At 36.6% G+C, this 20,704-nt stretch overlaps 1 protein-coding gene across 2 annotated transcripts in view; it reads right to left on the bottom strand.

Moving 5' to 3' along the window:
* LAMA2 (laminin subunit alpha 2) overlaps positions 1-20,704 on the bottom strand; it is a 676,446-nt gene that overhangs the window by 189,183 nt on the left and 466,559 nt on the right. For both annotated transcript variants that reach the window (XM_040238873.1, XM_040238874.1), the window contains exons 30-31: positions 12,878-13,002; positions 9,472-9,558 (exon numbers count right to left, since the gene is read on the bottom strand). In XM_040238873.1, the coding sequence (XP_040094807.1) occupies positions 9,472-9,558; positions 12,878-13,002 (212 nt within the window). The remainder of the gene's footprint in view (positions 1-9,471; positions 9,559-12,877; positions 13,003-20,704) is intronic.

The following is a 20,704-nucleotide window of genomic DNA, read 5'->3' as shown; positions in this document are numbered from 1 at the left end:
TCAATGTGCGAGACCTGGATTCGATCCCTGGTTTAGGAAGACCCCCTGAAGGAGGGCACAGCAACCCTCTCCAGTATTCTTGCCTGGAGAATTCCCATGGACAGAGGAGGCTGGCGGGCTACAGTTCATGGGGTTTTAAAGAGTCAGACACAACTGAGCTACTAAGCACATTTATTTCCATTATTAACATATCATTGCTGGTTATAGTAAAAGAAGATTCTTAAATGGGTGATGATAAAATTAATACTGGCTTATATTTGCAAAGAAATTTATAATTTAAGAAAGCTCATAGAAGAATTCAGCCAAGGAGTGGGTAAAGCAAGAAAGGGAGAAGAAAGGGATTCCAGGTAAGTTCCAGTCTTAGCCCAATCCAGGGAAAGCTCTGGAGCATAAATAACATCTCAAGATTTTTTCAGCTTTGGGGGAAGGGAGCTGGACTTTTGTACTCACACACTAGTGAGTTACTGGACCACTAGAGAAAGGGGTTGGGGTAAATCTCAGGGCTTTTTGCCTCTCTTATGGGAGAGGAGACTACGTAGGTTCTCAGATAGGGCATCCTCTACATATGTGATCTTCACAATGTCATTGTAAAGTAGGTACAACGTGAAAAAATAAAAAGAAAAGAACTATTCTGATATTATACACGACAAAAGTGGGACCCAGAAAAGTCTGGAGCTCAGTTATGTCCACGATTCTTTATAAAACTTTATATTGCTATCATTTATGCTACAATTGCCATGTGTTTAAAGTTAATAGCTAATATTAGTTGCTCTCTGTTACTTTATGAATAATAAAACATACTAAAATGGTGGTGATAAGTTTGAGTATCCAAGATAGTACTGACCTTATACAAAATAATGAATCCAGAAAATATAAATTACACTCTTTCTAGACAGTCTAGAACTGTTTCTTTTCCCCACTTAACCTTTATTTCTTTTCTTTTTTAAAAATTAATTTATTTTAAATGGAGGCTAATTACTTTATAATATTGTGGTGGTTTTTACCATACATTGACATTAATCAGCCACAGGTATACATGTATCCCCCAGTCCCGAACCCTCCTCCTTCCTCCCTCCCCATCCCATCCCTCTGGGTTGTCCCAGTGCACTGACTTTGAGTGCCCTGTTTCGTGCATCAAACTTGGACTAGTGATCTATTTCACATATGGTAATATACATGTTTCAATGCTATTCTCTCAAATCATCCCATCTACACCTCCCACAGAGTCCAAAATCTGTTCTTTATATCTGTGTCTTTTCTGTTGTCTTGTATATAGGGTCATTGTTACCATCTCTCTAAATTCCATATAAATGCATTAATATCCTGTATTGGTGTTTTTCTTTATGATTTACTTCACTGTGTATAATAGGCTCCAGTTTCATCGACCTCATTAGAACTGACTCAAATGAGTTCTTTTTAATAGCTGAGTAACATTACACTGTGTATATGTACCACAACTTTCTTATCAGTTCGTCTGCAGATGGACATCTAGGTTGCTTCCATGTCCTAGCTATTGTAAACAGTGCTGCGATGAACAATGGGGTACACGTGTCTCTTTCAATTCTGGTTTCCTTGGTGTGTATGCCCAGCAGTGGGATTGCTGGGTCATAAGGCAGCTCTATTTCCAGTTTTTTAAAGAATCTCTACACTGTTCTGCATACTGGCTGTCCTAGTTTGCATTCCCACCGACAGTGTAAGAGGGTTTCCTTTTCTCCACACCCTCTCCAGCATTTATTGTTTGTAGACTTTTGGATAGCAGCCACTCTGACTGGTGTGGGATGGTACCTCATTGTGGTTTTGATTTGTATTTCTCTGACAATGAGTGATGTTGAGCATCTTTTCATGTGTTTGTTAGCCAACTGTATGTCTTCTTTGGAGAAATGTCTTCAGTCCTTTGGCCCAGTTTTTGATTGGGTCATTTATTTTTCTGGTATTGAGCTTCATGAGCTGCTTGTATATTTTTGAGATTAATTCTTTGTCAGTTGCTTCATTTGCTATTATTTTCTTCCATTCTGAAAGCTGTCTTTTCACCTTGCTTATAGTTTTGTTCACTGTGCAAAAGATTTTAAGGGGTCTTATTAGGCCCCATTTGTTTATTTTTGCTTTTATTTCCATTACTCTGGAAGGTGGGTCATAGAGGATCTTGCTGTAATTTATGTCAGAGAGTGTTCTGCCTATGTTTTACCCTAGGAGTTTTATAGTTTCTAGTCTTACATTTAGATTTTTAATCCATTTTGAGTTTATTTTTGTGTGCAGTGTCATAAAGTGTTCTAGTTTCATTCATTTACAGGTGGTTGACCAGTTTTCCCAGCACTACTTGTTAAAGGGATTGTCTTTTATCCATTGTATATTTTTGCCTCCTTTGTCAAAGACAAGGTGTCCATAGGTGTGTAAATTTATCTCTGGGCTTTCTATTTTGTTCCATTGGCCTATATCTCTGTCTTTGTGCCAGTACCATACTGTTTGGAGGGCTGCAGCTTTGTAGTGTCGTCTGAAGTCAGGCAGGTTGATTCCTATAGTTCCATTCTTCTTTCTCAAGATTGCTTTGGTGATTTGAGGTTTTTTTGTATTTCCATACAAATTGTGAAATTATTTGTTCTAGTTCTATGAAAAATACCATTGGTAGCTTGATAGGGATTCCACTGAATCTACAGATTGCTTTGGGTAGTATGCTCATTTTCACTATATCAGTTCTTCTGATCCATGAACATGGTATATTTCTCCATCAATTTGTGTCATCTTTGATTTCTTTCATCAGTGTTTTATAGTTTTCTATATATAGGTCTTTTGTTTCTTTAGGTAGATTTATTCCTAAGTATTTTATTCTTTTTGTCACAATGGTGAATGAGATTGTTTCCTTAAATTCTCTTTCTGCTTTCTCGTTGTTAGTGTATAGGAATGTATGGGACTTCTGTGTATTTATTTTACATCCTGCAAGTTTACTATATTCATTGATTAGCTCTAGTAATTTTCTGGTGGTGTATTTAGGGTTTTATATGTAGAGGATCAAGTCATCTGCAAACAGTGAGAGTTTTACTTCTTTTCCAATCTGGATTCCTTTATTTCTTTTTCTGCTCTGATTGCTGTGTCTAAAACTTCCAAAGCTATGTTGAATAGTAGTGGTGAAAGTGGGCATCCTTTTCTTGTTCCTGACTTTAGGGGAAATGTTTTCAATTTTTTGCCATTAAGGATAATGTTTGCTGTGTGTTTATCATGTATGGCTTTTACTGTGTTGAAAAGCCTCTTGATGAAAGTGAAAGTGGAGAGTGAAAAAGTTGGCTTAAAGCTCAACATTCAGAAAACTAAGATCATGGCATCTGGTCCCATCACTTCATGGGAAATAGATGGGGAAACAGTGGAAACAGTGTCAGACTTTAATTTTGGGGGCTCCAAAATCACTGCAGATGGTGATTGCAGCCATGAAATTAAAAGACGCTTACTCCTTGGAAGAAAAGTTATGACTAACCTAGATAGCATATTGAAAAGCAGAGACATTACCTTGCCAACAAAGGTCCATCTAGTCAAGGCTATGGTTTTTCCAGTGGTCATGTACGGATGTGAGAGTTGGACTGTGAAGAAGGCTGAGTGCCGAAGAATTGATGCTTTTGAACTGTGGTGTTGGAGAAGACTCTTGAGTGTACCTTGGACTGCAAGGAGATCCAACCAGTCCATTCTGAAGGAGATCAGCCCTGGGTGTTCTTTGGAGGGAATGATGCTGAAGCTGAAACTCCAGTACTTTGGCCACCTCATGCGAAGAGTTGAGTCATTGGAAAAGACTTTGATGCTGGGAGGGATTGGGGGCAGGAGAAGAAGGGGACAACAGAGGATGAGATGGCTGATGGCATCACTGACTTGATGGACATGACTCTGAGTGAACTCCGTGAGTTGGTGATGGATAGGGAGGCCTGGTGTGCTGCGATTCATGGGGTCACAAAGAGTCGGACACGACTAAGAGACTGAACTGAACTGAATTGATGTTCCTTCTATGCTTGCTTTCTGAAGAGGTTTTTTTTTTTATCATAAATGGGGGTTGAATTTTGTCAAAGGCTTTCTATGCATCTCTTGAGATAATCATATAGTTTTTATCTTTCAGTTTGTTAATGTGGTGTATACATTGATTGATTTGCAAAGAAGAATCCTTGCATCTCTGGGATTAAGCCCACTTGGTCATGATGTATGATCTTTTTAATATGCTGTTGGATTCTGTTTGCTATAATTTTGTTGAGGATTTTTTGCATCTATGTTCATCAGTGATATTGGCCTGTAGTTTTCTTTTTCTGTGGCACCTTTGTCTGGTTTTGGTATTAGGGTGATGATGGCCTCATAAAATAAGTTTGGGAGTTTACTCTCCTCTGCAATTTTCAGAAAGAGTTTGAGTAGGATTGATGTTAGCTCTTCTCTAAATTTTTGGTAGAATTCAACTGTGAAGTCATCTGGTCCTGGGCTTTTGTTTGTTGGAAGGTTTTTGATTACAGTTTCAATTTCCATGCTTATGATGAGTCTGTTAAGATTTTCTATTTCTTCCTGGTTCAGTTTTGGAAGGTTATACTTTTCTAAGAATTCATCCATTTCTTCCAAGTTGTCCATCTTATTGGCACATCATTGCTGATAGTAGTCTTAAGATCCTTTGTATTTCTGTGTTGTCTTCTGTGATTTCTCCATATTCATTTCCAATTTTGTTGATTTGATTCTTCTTCCTTTTTTCTCTTGATAAATCTGGTTAATGGTTTGTCTATTTTATATATCTTCTGAAAGAACCAGCTTTTAGTTTTCTTGATTCTTGCTATAGTTTCCTTTGTTTCTTTTTCATATATTTCTGCTGTGATTTTTTAGATTTCTTTCCTTCTACTAACCCTGGGTTTCTTCATTTCTCCTTTTTTCTAGTTGCTTTAGGTGTAAAGTTAGGTTATTTATTTGATTTTCCCCTTGCTTATTGAGGTAAGCTTGTATTGCTATGAACCTTCCTCTTAGCACTGCTTTTACTGAATTCCATAGTTTTGGGGTTGTCATGTTTTCATTTTCATTTGTTTCTATGCATATTTTGATTTCTTTTTGTGATCTGTTATTCAGAAGTGTGTTGTTTAGCCTCCATCTGTTTGTATTTTTAATAGTATTTTTTCCTGTAGTTGACATCTAATCTTACTGCATTGTGATCAGAAATGATACTTGAAATGATTTCAATTTTTTTGAATTTACCAAGGCTAGATTTATGTCCCAGGATGTGATTTATCCTGGAGAGTGTTCTGTGTGCATTGAGAAAAAGGTGAAATTCTTTGTTTTCGGATGAAATGTCCTATAGATATCAATTATGGCTAACTGGTATCATTTAAAGCTTGTGTTTCCTTGCTAATTTTCTGTTTGGTTGATCTATCCATAGGTGTGAGTGGGGTATTAAGGTTTGCCACCATAATTGTGTTACTGTTAATTTCCCCTTTAACATTTGTTAACATTTGCCTTACGTATTGACTCCTATGTTGGGTGCATATATATTTATAATTTTTATATCTTCTTCTTGGATCGATTCTTTGATCATTATGTAGTGTCCTCTGTCTCTTTTCACGGCCTTTATTTCAAAGTCTATTTTATCTGAAATGAGTATTTCTACTCCTGCTTTCTTTTGGTCTCTATTTGCATGAAATATCAATTTCCAGCCCTTCACTTTCAGTCTGTATGTGTCCCTTGGTTTGAGGTGGTCTATTGTATAGGGGTCTTGTTTTTGTATCCATTCAGCCAGTCTTTGTCTTTCGGTTGGGGCATTCAACCCATTTACATTTAAGGTAATTACTGGTAAGTATGATTCCATTGCCATTTACTTTGTTGTTTTGGGTTCGAGTTTATAATCTTTTCTGTGCTTCCTGTCTAAAGAAGATCCTTTAGCATGTGTTGAAGAGCTGGTTTGGTGGTGTTGAATTCTCTCAGCTTTTGCTTGTCTATAAAGCTTTTGATTTCTCCTTCATGTCTGAATGAGATCCTTACTAAGTACAGTAATCTGGGTTGTAGGTTTTTCTCTTTTATCACTTAAAGTATGTCCTGCCATTCCCTTATGGCCTGAAGAGTTTCTTTTGAAAGATCAGCTGTTATCCTTATGGGGATCCCCTTGTGTATAATTTGTTGCTTTTCTCATGCTGCTTTTAATATTTGCTCTTTGTGTTTGATATTTGTTAGTTTGATTAAGATGTGTCTTGAAGTGTTTTGCCTTGGGTTTATCTTGTTTGGGACTCTCTGGTTTCTTGGACTTGGTTGGCTATTTCCTGCCCCATTTTAGGGAAGGTTTCAACTATTATCTCCTCAAGTATTTTCTCATGCTCTTTCTTTTTGTCTTCTTCTGGGACACCTATGATTCATTTGTTGGGGTGTTTAACATTGACCCAGAGGTCTCTGAGGTTGTTTTCATTTCTTTTAATGTTTTTTTCTTTTTTTGTCTCTGCTTCATTTATTTCCATCTTTCTATCTTTTACCTCACTTATCCTTTTTTCTGCCTCATTTATTCTACTGTTGGTTCCCTCCAGAGTGCTTTTGATATCAGTTATTATATTATTATTGATTGACTCTTTATTTCTTCTAGGTCCTTGCTAAACATTTCTTGCATCTTCTCAATCCTTGTCTCTAGTCTATTTATCTGTAACTCCATTTTGTTTTCAATATTTTGGATCATCTGTACTTTCATTATTCTGAATTCTTTTTCAGGAAGACTCTTTATATCCCCTTCTTTTGTTTGGTTTGGTGGGCATTTATCATAGTCCTTTATCTGTTGAATATTTCTCTGCCTTTTCATTTTGTTTAGATTGCTGTGTTTGGAGTGCCCTTTTGTAGCCTGGAAGTTTGTGGTTCCTCTTTATTGTGAAGCCTGATCCCTGTGGGTGGGTTTGGACTAGGGGCTTGTCAAGGTTTTCTGGTCAGAGGATCTTAAGTCTTTGTTCTGGTGGGTGGAGCCCTTCTCTCTGGAGTGCAATGAAGTGTCCAGTAGTGAGTTGGGTGTCTATGGGTTTGGCATTGCTTTGGGTAGCCTGTCTTTTAATGCTCAGGGCTGTGTTCCTGCTTTGCTGGAGAATTACTGTTGTTATGTCTTGCCCTGGAACTTGTTGGATCTTGGGTGGAGCTCGGTTTCAGTGTAGGTATTGAGATTTTTGGGTGAGCTCTTTTTCTATTAATTTTCCCTGGAATCAGGAGTTGTTTGATGTAGAACTGTGTTTCTTAACTTGCCATTTGTATTACAGTTCAGTTCAGTTCAGTTCAGTCGCTCAGTTCTGTCTGACTCTTTGCAACCCCATGAATCACAGCACGCCAGGCCTCCCTGTCCATCACCAACTCCCGGAGTTCACTCAGACTCACATCCGTCAAGTCAGTGATGCCATCCAGCCATCTCATCCTCTGTCGTTCCCTTCTTCTCCTGCCCCCAATCCCTCCCAGCATCAGAGTCTTTTCCAATGACTCAACTCTTTGCATAAGGTGGCCAAAGTACTGGAGTTTCAGCTTCAGCATCATTCCTTCCAATGAAATCTCAGGGGTGATCTCTTTTAGGATGGACTGGTTGGATCTCCTTGCAGTCCAAGGGACACTCAAGAGTCTTCTCCAACACCACAGTTCAAAAGCATCAATTCTTCGGCACAAAGCCTTCTTCACAGTCCAACTCTCACATCCATACATGACCACTGGAAAAACCATAGCCTTGACTAGATGGACCTTAGTCAGCAAAGTAATGTCTTTGCTTTTGAATATGCTATCTAGGTTGGTCATAACTTTTCTTCCAAGGAGTAAGCGTGTTTTAATTTCATGGCTGCAGTCACCATCTGCAGTGAAAAGGACTCCCAAAGGTCTATTCCAACAACACAGATCAAAAGAATCAATTCTTTGGTGCTCAGTTTTGTTTAAAGTCCAACTCTCACATCCATACATGACTAATGGAAAAACCACAGCTTTGACTAGATGGACCTTTGTTAGCAAAATAATGTCTCTGCTTTTTAATATGCTGTCTAGGTTGATCATAACTTTTCTTCCAAGGAGTAAGCATCTTTTAATTTCATGGTTGCAATCATCATCTGGAGTGATTTGGAGCCAAGAAATATAAAGTTTGCCAGTGTTTCCACTGTTTCCCCATCTATTTTACATGAAGTGATGGGATCAGAGGCCATGATCTTTGTTTTCTGAATGTTGTGCTTTACCTTTCACTTTCATCAAGAGGCTCTTTAGTTCTTCTTCACTTTCTGCCATAAGTAGGTGTCATCTGCATATCTGAGGTTATTGGTATTTCTCCCAGCAATCTTGATTCCAGCTTGTGTTTCTTCCAGCCCAGCGTTTCTCATGATGTACTCTGCATAGAAGTTAAATAAGCAGGGTGACAATATACAGACTTGACGTACTCCTTTTCCTATTTGGAGCCAGTCTGTTGTTCCATGTCCAGTTCTAACTCTTGCTTCCTGACCTGCATATAGGTTTCTCAAGAGGCAGGTCAGGTGGTCTGGCATTCCCATCTCTTTCAGAATTTTCCACAGTTTCTTGTGATCCACACAGTAAAGGCTTTGGCATAGTCAATAAAGCAGAAATAGATGTTTTTCAGGAACTCTCTTGTGTTTTCAATGATCCAGTGGATGTTGGCAATTTGATCTCTGGTTCCTCTGCCTTTTCTAAAATCAGCTTGGACATCTGGACGTTCACAGTTCATGTTTTGTTGAAGCCTGGGTTGGATAATTTTGAACATTACTTTACTAGTGTGTGAGATGGGTTTAATAGTGTGATAATTTGAGCATTCTTTGGCATTGCCTTTCTTTGGGATTGGAATGAAAACTGACTTTTTCCAGTCTTGTTGCCACTGCAGTTTTCCAAATTTGCTGGCATATTGAATGCAGCACTTTCACAGCATCAATCTTTAGGATTTGAAATAGCTCAACTGATAACTAAATACATGCATTATTAGAATTTGTAAAAAATATCGTGAGAGGAAGCCTTTAAATAATATTTTTTGTATGTATGTTGAAAAGGAGAACCAATTAACACTTTAATATTTGGACTGTGCTAATTAAGAATGCTTGATACAATTTATATTCTGAATTATGTATATACTTGCTGATGTAGTGCCAGAGTTCTCAGAATAGTAACGTGCATGCAGTAAGTGCCCACCAATATTTCCCAATGAACTAAAATTAGAATTATGTATCACCAGCCTTTTGTTATCATTAACTACACAAAACATTTTGAAATTGATTTATTTGTTCTTGTAAAATGCTCTTTTTCTCCCTTCTAATCTATATTATGGTGTGTATGTATATATATATACACATATATATATATATGTGCTAAAATATAAACTTTCTTTGGATAAACTCTAAAGATAGAAAAATACTTTTGAAAGCTTATAAACTATGAGAGAACATGAAAATGACATTATAAAAATAATGAATACGTTTCCACTATGATCCTTTGTTATATGATCTCTATGCATCATTGCTCTCTATGTCTCATAACTGTTCGTACCTTTCACAGTACTTTCCTTCATATCCCCGTGGGCAAGCTGTGCAGCGGTAACCATCCAGGCCCTCCATGATACAAGATGGGCTGAAACTGAATCAGAAAAAAAAAAAAAAGATTGAAAAAAATCATTTGACTTATTTATTTTTATAAATTTAAGCAATTCTATCTAATATCTAGATGATTGGAACTGTTTTTTGATGGTTACAAATGTCATATTTGTAACTCTAAGTTCCTATCCAAGGGTAATGGGCTTCCCTGGTGCCTCTGTGGTAAAGATTCTGCCTGCAAAAAGATGCGAGTTTGATCCCTGGGTCAGGAAGATCCTCTAGAGAAGGAAATGGCAATTCAACTCCAGTATTCTTGTCTGGAAAAATCCCTTGAACAGAGGGGCTTGGCAGGTATAGTCCATGGGGTTGCAATGAGTCAGACATGACTTAATGATTGAACAACATTCAAGGGTAGGATATCACAACTAAATATTACTAATAATAGTTAACAAATAAAGATGGTTGTTTCTTGATGGATTAACAATGCATGACACTGACCATGTTAAAACTGTGAAGTTTTAATAATTATATGACAGTCACGAAAATATCAAACATCCAGAAAAATGGTGCTCTTTTTCATGAATTAAAATAAAAACATAATGAGATTCCTGCATATTTGTCAGACAGTAGAATAAGTATTATTGACTATCTTTCAGGTTAAAGAAAATGGGGACACAAAAGCAATTTAATTTTTTTATAACTTATCTCAAATTGCCATTGGCATTTCAATGCATTAAGTGTGAATAGATGTTTCACTTAAAATAAAGACTGTCTTTTATAATTTACATATGGATTTCAAACTACATTTTACTTTAAATACAAAATAATGTGATCTTGTGTAAGGAAATAAGACAGGAAATCTTTCTGCATGAAAATTAGTAAGATTTTCTAACAATTTCTAACAATTTCCGGTTTCCCTATTTCTGTTAATGACTACCATTGGAGCTCAATTTGGCTACAGAGCCCTGGCTTTAACTCCTGCCTTGCCAAACCTGTCATATCTAATTAGTTATCAGTTCTATAGAGTCACATTCAACAATCTATCTTCTTGTGTTTTCCTCACATCCATCCCTTTGTCTCTATTTTTGTTGCTATTACCTTTTTTTAGGTTCTAATTATCTTTTGCCTAAGCTAGTGCAATAGCTTTTTAATTCATCTCTTTGCTTTTCTTATTTTCCTGTTTCAGTTCATTATACTCAATTCCATCATAATAGTCTTCCTAAATTGGGGCTCTGATCACATTAATTTTTTATTTTAAATAAAATTTGTAGTGTTTCCTCATTACATAGAAAATTAAATAGCAATTTCTTAGACTGGTATTCAAGGATTTCTACAGTATGGCCTCCATTCTCTTATTCATTCATCTGTAATTATAAAATTCTATTTGAACCCATGCTCCAAACTCTTACTGGTTCTTAAACGTGATTTGTGTTTCCTGCTTCTAAGCTTTTACTCTGTAAATTTTCTACCATCTCTGACAGTAAAAACTCTTCAATCTGTTGTAAATTTAATAATTTAAATAAATTTAAAATTTATTATGCATGCTCAGTTGTGTCTTTTTGTGACCTCATGAACTGTAGCCTGCCAGGCTCTTCTGTCCATGGGATTCTCCAGGCAAGAATACTGGAGTGGGTTGCCATTTCCTCCTCCAGGGAATCTTCCCTACCCAGGGATAGAACCTGTATCTCCTGTGGCTCCTTCATTGGCAGGTGGATTCTTTATCACTGAGCCACCTAGGAAGCCAAAAATTTATTATTAATATTATTAATTTTAATATATTCTTTAAGTTTCCAAAATCAAGTGTGGTACTTTGTGCCTTCAAATTTCCTTTAAATCTAAGTCTATCTCTCTGAAGACACCCATTTAACTGTGTGCCTCTCCAAGAGATGTTCTGCTTCTTTTTTATATATCCTATAGCTTTTGTTATAGTTCACCCTACAGTAAATTATCAATTAATTATTAATTCCCACTTTAATAAACCATAAAATAAATACATTTCTCTTGTTCAGATCAGTTCATCAGAGGTACATTAGGGAAAGGAGGATGAAAATAATATATTTCACACACCAACCACTTTTGCTCAATGAATTATAAGATCATGTATTTTATCCTCATCAATACACCATTTATCTAAAAATTCACATTTGATATCCTATGCAAGACTTATGCTCTGTTCAACTAAAAAGGGATGCTTGCAGAGGAAAGGGAGATAATTACATGAAAATATTTTCAAAATGTGAAAGTGAAAGTGAAGTCACCCAGTCGTGTCTGACTCTTTGTGACCCCATGGACTAGTAGCCTACCAGGCTCCTTCCTCCATGGGATTCTCCAGGCAAGAGTACTGGAGTGGGTTGCCATTTCCTTCTCCAGGGGATCTTCCCAACCCAGGGATCGAACCCGGGTCTCCCTCATTCCAGGCAGACACTTTAACCTCTGAGCCACCGGGGAAGAGTAAACAAAGCCAAAGATGGGAAAAAAAAAAAAAAAAAAACACCTTGAAATAGGTAGAACTATCTCTTCATCTGAGTTGCTTTATGGTTCTTATATACTAAAGATAAGGTGTCTAGGATTCTAATTTTGAACAAAATACAGTATATTCCTTCAAAAGCAGATTTTTAGAGAAAAAATTAGCCTACCATGTAGAGATTGAATTCTATAAATCATTTAGAAGAAAGTGCAGACTGTCTTAGCAAAAAGGTAAGTGAAAACACCTAGGGGTTTTCATCAATACATAAACCAATGCAGAATGTTCTGACAGCACTGAAATAAAATACGCCTGCATTTGTTTCCCCTTATGGCTGTGTTTCCATGGTACCAAGCTTGGATTATCTTAACAGAAAGGGGGCTGTGATTCTGGGAGATACTGACTTATTTTGGAGCATAACAATAAGTCATCTTGCTGTAACCACAGTATTTTTCAATTATCTGCCTGATAATTCTTATCAGTCATGAATTAAACACAGAAAATGAATGGAAACAGCTATAAAATTTATATAATATGCATCAAACAATCCCTCATAGCTGAAGTTATTGCAGAATTATATGAAAATGCTAGGTCTTTCTAAAAACTTATAAGATTATACACATTTGTACATAAATCATTTATTTCATAAGTATACGTTAACATTGGTATTTACATTTTAATTAATAAGCATTATATACCTGGGACAGAGTTTTCAAGGAAAAAGGAACCATAGAGTATTAAGTGCTCACTTTTGTCATGTTTTTATATTGTTTAAAAAAATCTATCTTAAATTGAGATTTTTGTCTACATGAAAAAAATAGCTAAATCACAGAAAAGTCCATGTGCTACACAGATGGTGTTACTGATTGGGAAATATGGTAATATTTCTCATTCTTACTTGTTGCTGGAAGAAATTAGAGGACAAGCACATTGCTGACAGTCATTTGGCAATCCCTTGACAATGCCATAATAACCAAGAGCACATCGTTCACAAAAGTCACCAGCAGTGTGATGTTGACAATTCTGTAAAGGAAGAGGAATTTGTTTTTAAAGTAATGACAGAATGTAATTTATCATAGAGCTCCCCACCTATGAGTTTGTGCACTCCTGTGAACACACATACACACACACACACATACACACACCCCATTGACAGAACTCAGTTATTAACCCTACACATATTTTAAATTTTATTTTTTAATTGAAGGATAATTGCTTTACAGAAGTCTGTTGTTTTCCATCAAACCTCAACATGAGTCAGCCATAGGTGTACATATGTCCCCTCCCACTTGAACCTCCCTCCCATCTCCTTCCCCTCTAGAATGTTACAGAGCCCCTGTTTGCATTCCCTGAGACATACAGCAAATTCCCATTGGCTATCTATTTTACATACGGTAATGTAAGTTTCCATGTTATTCTCTCTATATATCTCACTCTCCCTTTCCCTCTCCCTATGTCCATAAGTCTGTTCTGTATGTCTGTTTGTCCATTGCTGCCTTGCAAACAAATTAATCAGAACCACTTTTCTAGATTCCACATATATGTGTTAGTATATGATATTTATCTTTCTCTCTCTGACTTACTTCACTCTGTATAATAGGCTCTAGGTTCATCTACCTCATTAATACTGACTCAAATGCGTTCCTTTTTATGGCTGAGTAATATTTCATTGTGTATATGTACATATTTTTTTAAAGAAGCTCTTTCATTTGAGAGGTTAATACTGGGCTGCTGTAGCAATAATGGCAAGAGTTTCTGTTCTCTTTTCCTTACATCAGTCTCTCTGAATTAATTTTCCTCTTATTTTAATCTGGGGAATAGACTTCACAAATTTCTAAAATTTATTGTATCATCTGGCTATTTATGTTTCTTCTCTACAAGGTGTTTAAAAAGTACTAAAAATCCTAAGGTCTTGGTGCCTGACCATCAGTGGGCTTTTTGAAACCAAACCAAGGTGGAAAGCATAAATATCTTAAGAGAAAACAATTATCCAAAAAAAAAAAAAAAAAGAAAGAAAGAAAAGTCAGCCTTGTTTTCAGATTAAGAATGTTATTCATCTAATTCTTGCCAACTGTTGATTGTTCTCTGTAGACAGAGAGGACCCAATCTGAAACCAGGGATCTCAAGTCAGTATTTTCTTTTTATGTTTGCATAATAAGAGGTATTTGGGTAATATGTTTTAAGACATTTCCAAAAGAAAATGAGAACAGTTTTAGAATATTGTTTCACCACAAACAATAACTTAAGTCACTTCCTCTGACTCTTTTTCAGAGTTTATGCTATTCTCCAGGGTGAAACCATGGCATTATCACAGTGAATTTTGGAACCCCGTCTATTGTTTCATTTTTTGGTGTTATGTTGAAAATACATTGTGTTACAAATAAGATTTTATAATTCACTGTTAAATTGATCTACTTTTCTAACAGGATACAAATATCAAATCTTCTATTTCTCCAGCTCTCTCTCAGCAGATGTTAGCTTCTTATTTTCAGGGAAAAGGAAGTTCTCATTTGGTGTTCCCTCATCTTCCTGCCAAACAACAGACCATCTTTTCTGCCTCACTCTCCTTCCTTTCAATGTTTAGTTCTGTCCACAAGAAGTGGTGCATTGTTCTTTGTCTAAAGCTGCTCTCCTCCTAAACTCTCATTTAGAAAAAAGGCCTTCTTTGTCTCCTATTACCTCCAGCATCTGCATTTTCTCCTTCTTTGATGGCTTACTTCCACTGACAGTTGAAATTGGTTAAGCCTTTAATATTAAAAAAAAAAAAATCTCTGGGATCTCATGTTTCTGGACAACTTCCATCTTATCTTTGACAGGTTTATTAAAAACACTATTCACATTGCTGGTCTCTACATCTTCATCTCTTTTTCACCTCTTCATTCTTTAAACAGGTTTTAAACACACACACACACACACACACACACACACACACACACACACACATTCTTTTTCAGATTCTTTTCCATTATTGAATATTACAAGATATTGAGTAGAGTTTCCTGTGCTATATAGTAGGTCCATGTTTATTTTATTTTATATATAGTAGCATGTATATATTAACCCTAAACTCCTAATTTACTTCCCCTCTGACCCCAAACAGGCTTCTGATTTCACCACTGAAACATATGTCCAGGCTCATATATATGATCTTTCTTGCTAAATCAAAATTTACTGACAATAATCTGTCTTCATGATATATGAACCATCTGCAGCAGCTGATATTTCTGGTCATCATTAGGTTGAAATTTTCTCTTTCTACAACAGTACACGAACCAAGAACTTCTAAATGTACAAGCTGGATTTAGAAGAGGCAGAGGAACCAGTGAAGAGGAACTAAAGAGCCTCTTGATGAAGGTGAAAGAGGAGAATGAAAAAGCTGGCTTACAACTCAACATTCAAAAAACTAAGATCATGGCATCCAGTCCCATCACCTCATGGCAAATAGATGGGGAAAAAAGTGAAGATAGTGGCAGGCTTTATTTTCTTGGGCTCCAAAATCACTGTGAACGGTGACTGCAGCAGCGAAATTAAAAGATGCTTGCTCCTGGGAAAAAAGCTATGGCAAATCTCGACGCATATTAAAAAAGTAGAGATATCACTTTGCTGACAAAGGTCCACATTGTCAAAGCTATGATTTTTCCAGTAGTCATGTACAGCTGTGAGAGGTGAACCATAAAGAAGGCTGAATGCCAAAGAATTGATGCTTTCGAACTGTGGTTTTGGAGAGGACTCTTGAGAGTTCCCTGGACTGCAAAGAGATCAAACCAGTCAATCCTAAAGGAAATCAACCCTGAATATTCATTGGAAGGACTGATGCTGAATGTCCAATACTCTGGCCATTTGATGTGAAGAGCTCACTCATTGGAAAAGGCTCTAATGCTGGGAAAGATTAAGGGCCAGAGGAAAAAGGGATGATTAGAGGATGAGATGGTTGGATGGCATCACCAACTCAATGGACATGAGTTTGAGCAAACTCTGGGAATAGTGAAGGACAGGAAGCCTGGTGTGCTTCAGTGCATGGGGTCACAGATTTCGACATGACTTAGTGACTGAACAACAAAATGGTTTCTCTAATAGTACAGTGTACTGATTGATTTCCTCCCTCTATGGCTACTCCTTTTTATCTTCCTTCATGGATTTTTTTTTCTTCTTTCTGTTGAGTAAGATTGGTTCTTTCTAACTTTGGCTCTCATTTCTTTTCTTTCTCTTTCCTACATTTTCTACCTTGGTCATTTCAACCATTACTAGAACTTCAGCTATCCTAGCTTCCCAGGTGGTGCCAGTGGTAAAGAACCCGCCTGCCAATTCAAGAGACATAAAAGAAGCAAGTTCGATCCCTGAGTTGGGAAGATCCCCTGGAAGAGGAAATGGCAACCTGCTCCAGTACTCTTGCTGGATAATCTCATGGACAGAGGAGCCTGGTGGGCTACAGTCCATGGGGTCACAAAGAGTCGGACACGACTGATGTGACAGCACGTAGCATAGCATAGCAGCTATCATCTATCTGTCCCAAACTCTAAATTTTATATATTCTGCCTAATATCGATCTCTAATGAGTTCCATACTTAAGTTTCTAATTGCTTCTTAGATAGATCTTCTTGTATAACACAAAAGTATTTGAATGAGAAACCTCAAAAATTAAGCTCATCTCTTTCAAAATCTCCTAATACTCCTGTATTTCCCATTTAATTTGGGGTCACTATCATCTCTCTGGCATAGCAAGAAAGACCTTTATAATTCAGCCTCTGCTTACTTCTCCAGTCTTCCATCTAGCCACTGTAACCTTCACACTGTATGCTAAAGCTATATGGGACTATCTGAAATTCTCAAATTATGCAGTGCTTCCTCTTACCTCTGGGAGTTTTCATATGCAAATATCTTGTTCTGGGATGTTTTTCCTCCTCTTACTTGGCTAACACATATTTATTCAGCTCTCATTTTCACTGTCACTTTCTCTGATAAACATTCCCTGATGCCTGAAGTCTGGGCTAAATTCTCCTTCTTGTTCAACACAGTGACTGAAATATGTTGACATTCAATGACTATTTTGAATGACTGTATAAATGAAGGTACTTCCTAGGTATTATAGATGAAAACTGGTTAGGCTTCTTAAGATGAAAAAAGTCAAGTTTCAAGTCTAAAGGTGGCCAGCAGGGAAAGAGGATTTGTCATATTTGGATACTGGTTTAAGTAACATAATCCTCTTTTTTTCAATTATCGCAAGGAGCCACTGTATTTTAGGAAGAAAATAGCCATTTCATATTTAACAGTAGCATGGTGAGAGATAATGGTCCAAGATAAAATAATTATCTGTGAATTCCAGTCTCAAATCATTCAGCAAGCTGCCAAATGATGAAAGAATGTTAACTGGGGAGTGCTTTAAGAACATACTTTATAGTTATAGAAATGAGCAGATGCCCCCAAATACATGGAATCTTAAACAATAATTGTTAACATTTGCCTTTGTTAAAAAAAAAACCTGCATAATAAATTATTTATGTAGCCTACTGTAACACTGGTAAGTGAGTCAACACAAAAAATAATGCTGATCATTACTAAAAATACAGATATTAAAAATATGGTTTGCTTCTTTTATACCTACAACTCTGTATAATTTCTACACAGAGAAAGCAAATATTTGAACTTTCTCTGGACAGTCAATCTTTCACAGGGTTGCTGACATACTAAATTTGGTTAACTGAATTAAATGTCCCACTTAGCCCCACAAACACAGCACACAAGTCATGATGCTATTTTTGAAACTTTTGACATCAATCTTTCATACGACTTTCCTATTTGCTTTGAAATAGAGGACATAATATTTCTCTTGTACAGAAATTAATCTTTAGAAAAAAACTTTATGTGTTAGATACCTAAAGATAAGTTTAATAATCTGGAGATTAATATAAGCTAGTATCATTTCAATAGTAGATTACAATATATAGCATTCATATTTGTTTTTTGTACATGGGAAAACTGGGGGTATTCATTCCTTCCACTAAATCAAAAGAATATTGTATTAATATTTGGTGTCTTTGAACTAAGGTGAGAAGTTACTCATTTTCTTTATAGGGATGCCTCTTCACACTCCTTGACATATTATTAAATGCATGGATTCTCAAAAGGCAGCCCTTTTCATCTTGTATAACCATAAGCTACATAGTTTTTCCTTATGCCGCATGAAAACTTGTTTCATTCTAATTTTCAGTTAGTAACCCAAGTTCTGCCTTCCGAAGCTATGCAGATTAAATCCTCCCTGGTGGCTCAGAAGGTAAAGAGTGCCTGCAGTGGAAGAGACCTGGGTTTGATCCCTGGGTTGGGAAGATTCCCTGGAGAAGGGAATGGCTACCCATTCCAGTACTCTTGCCTGAAGAATTCCATGGACAGAGGAGCCTGATGGGTTACAGTCCATAGGGTCACAGAGTCAGATAGGACTGAGTGACTAACACTTTTACTTTCACAAAACTTTTCCTTATGCTGATTGAAAACAGTTCACTCTAATTTCAATTAGTGACCCAAGCTCTGCCTCCTGAAGCTATGCAGATTAAGTCTAATTTCCATTTCCCAGGGAAAGTCTTCAAATATCTTAAGAATATTACTACTTCCTAAATCTTTTTTTTTAAGCTAAACAATTAACAACCCTGATTAGTCAGAATTTCTCTTAAAATAGAGATTATAAATCTCACAAATATATTTAACATACTTCCATCCTTGATCTTGATCTTATACAAGTGAATCTGTAAAGTAAGAACCCCTATTTCAGAGAAATGGGCAATACCCACACATTCCTCATCTTTATATTCCCAGAACCCACCACTATGCCTGAACATGGTAATACTTATTAAAAAATGCCTCAAGAATGAATAAACAAGTGAGCCTAAGTTCAAAACCTACTCTCTTAATTTAACCTTTTTAATTGTGGCTCATAATTCTATCTGCCAGGCTCTTTTTGATTCCTGACAGCATCCAACACTGTAGGTAACACTTCCAGCTTTACATCATCTGAATATTTGATAGATTTCATCCAAATCACTAATAAAGATTTTGAACATGACGGGGTCAAACACAAATCCTATGCCTCATCAATGGAGACATCTCTAGAGCTTATTCTAGGTTATCCTGTTTAGCAGCTTCTATACCCAATGGCACCCCACTCCAGTACTCTTGCATGGAAAATCCATGGACAGAGGAGCCTGGTAGCCTGCAGTCCATGGGGTCGCTAGAAGTTAGACACGACTGAGCGACTTCACTTTCACTTTTCACTCTCATGTACTGGAGAAGGAAATGGCAACCCACTCCAGTGTTCTTGCCTGGAGAATCCCAGGGACGGGGGAGCCTGGTGGGCTGCCATCTATGGGGTCGCAGAGTCAGACACGACTGAAGTGACTTAGCAGCAGCAGCAGCAGCAGCATACCCACTGAAGCCATTAACTGATTACTATTTGGCCTATGTTTTCAGCCCTGTTTGTGAGCATATAATGAAATGTTCTATCAAATGCTTATCTGAACAAACCAGAGTTTGAACCACAGATCTGACTCTTAGGCTGATGACTTAAGCAAATTATTTAATTTCTCTCAGCATCATTTTATCAGCTGTATTAGAAGGAATAATCCTTCTCATCAATTTACTGTAAGAATAAGTGAGAAAAGATTATCTACAGTGGCAAGCCCTGGTTCTGGTACATACGTAAGGTTGGACACATAGTAGCTGTTAATCTTTTTTGCTAAATTTGACACATGATTTATTATATTCTCTGATTAATTTGAAATTATACTGAGAATCACGGAACTATGGTCTCAGATGTTATATACATCATAACTCAAGAAATTAGCCTGATACATCTTATTTTAAGGGAACCTATTCTGATTGCTAATAAACATTATTTATGTTTCACTGGAGATCAAACTCAATCCGTCTCTTACATTCTATTTTCCTTTTCAAAACCTGGTATGACACTTTATTGTTTTCCATCCTGTGACAAATTTCATATTTTCATGATTTTGTAATTTTTTTTATATATGCGGATTCTATTTTCACATTGCAGATTCTATTAATACACTGGGGTAAAATTCATCTGGACCTTAAAAATCACACTCATTCCCTCAGCTAAAAGTATGATTACTCTCACCCATAATCAGCGAGTATTATTTTGTACTGGATTTGAAACCTGATTCTAATACATTTTACCCAAGGCTTTGTAAGTTACTTAATATTTTTTAGGATTAATTTTCAGAGTTGTAATAAAATACTAATAATTTCTATCTTGGTAAGATAGATTAAATAAGATAAGGTTTATTTAAGAAAGACCTTAAACATAGTAGATTCTAGTTATGAGTTTACTGAAGATGGAGCTCATTGCTTAGCCATGGAGACTAACCGCGTTACAGACAACAGAGCAGATCAATGATAGAGATTTATTTTATCCTTCCATTTTAAAATAAGAATTGTGATAGAGTAAAAATAATATTTTCACAACTTGTTTAGTCTTGAGAAAGTTATTTGTGCCACCTGAGATTTCAATATTCCCATGTAAAATATTGGAGAAATAATATTGACTATGTAAGTCGCTCAGTCATGTCTTACTCTTTGTGACCCTATGGACTATAGCCTGCCAGGCTCTCTGTGGGATTTCCCAGGCAAGAATACTGGAGTGGGTTGCCATTTCCTCCTCCAGGGGATCTTTCCAACCCAGGGATCTAACCAGTGTTTCTTATGTTTCCTGCAC

Source organism: Oryx dammah, unplaced genomic scaffold (genome assembly GCF_014754425.2).
Source record: "Oryx dammah isolate SB20612 unplaced genomic scaffold, SCBI_Odam_1.1 HiC_scaffold_4, whole genome shotgun sequence".
Lineage (NCBI taxonomy): Eukaryota > Metazoa > Chordata > Mammalia > Artiodactyla > Bovidae > Oryx > Oryx dammah.
The sequence above is the reverse complement of the archived record's forward strand: the minus strand, read 5'-3'. Positions and strand labels throughout refer to the sequence as shown.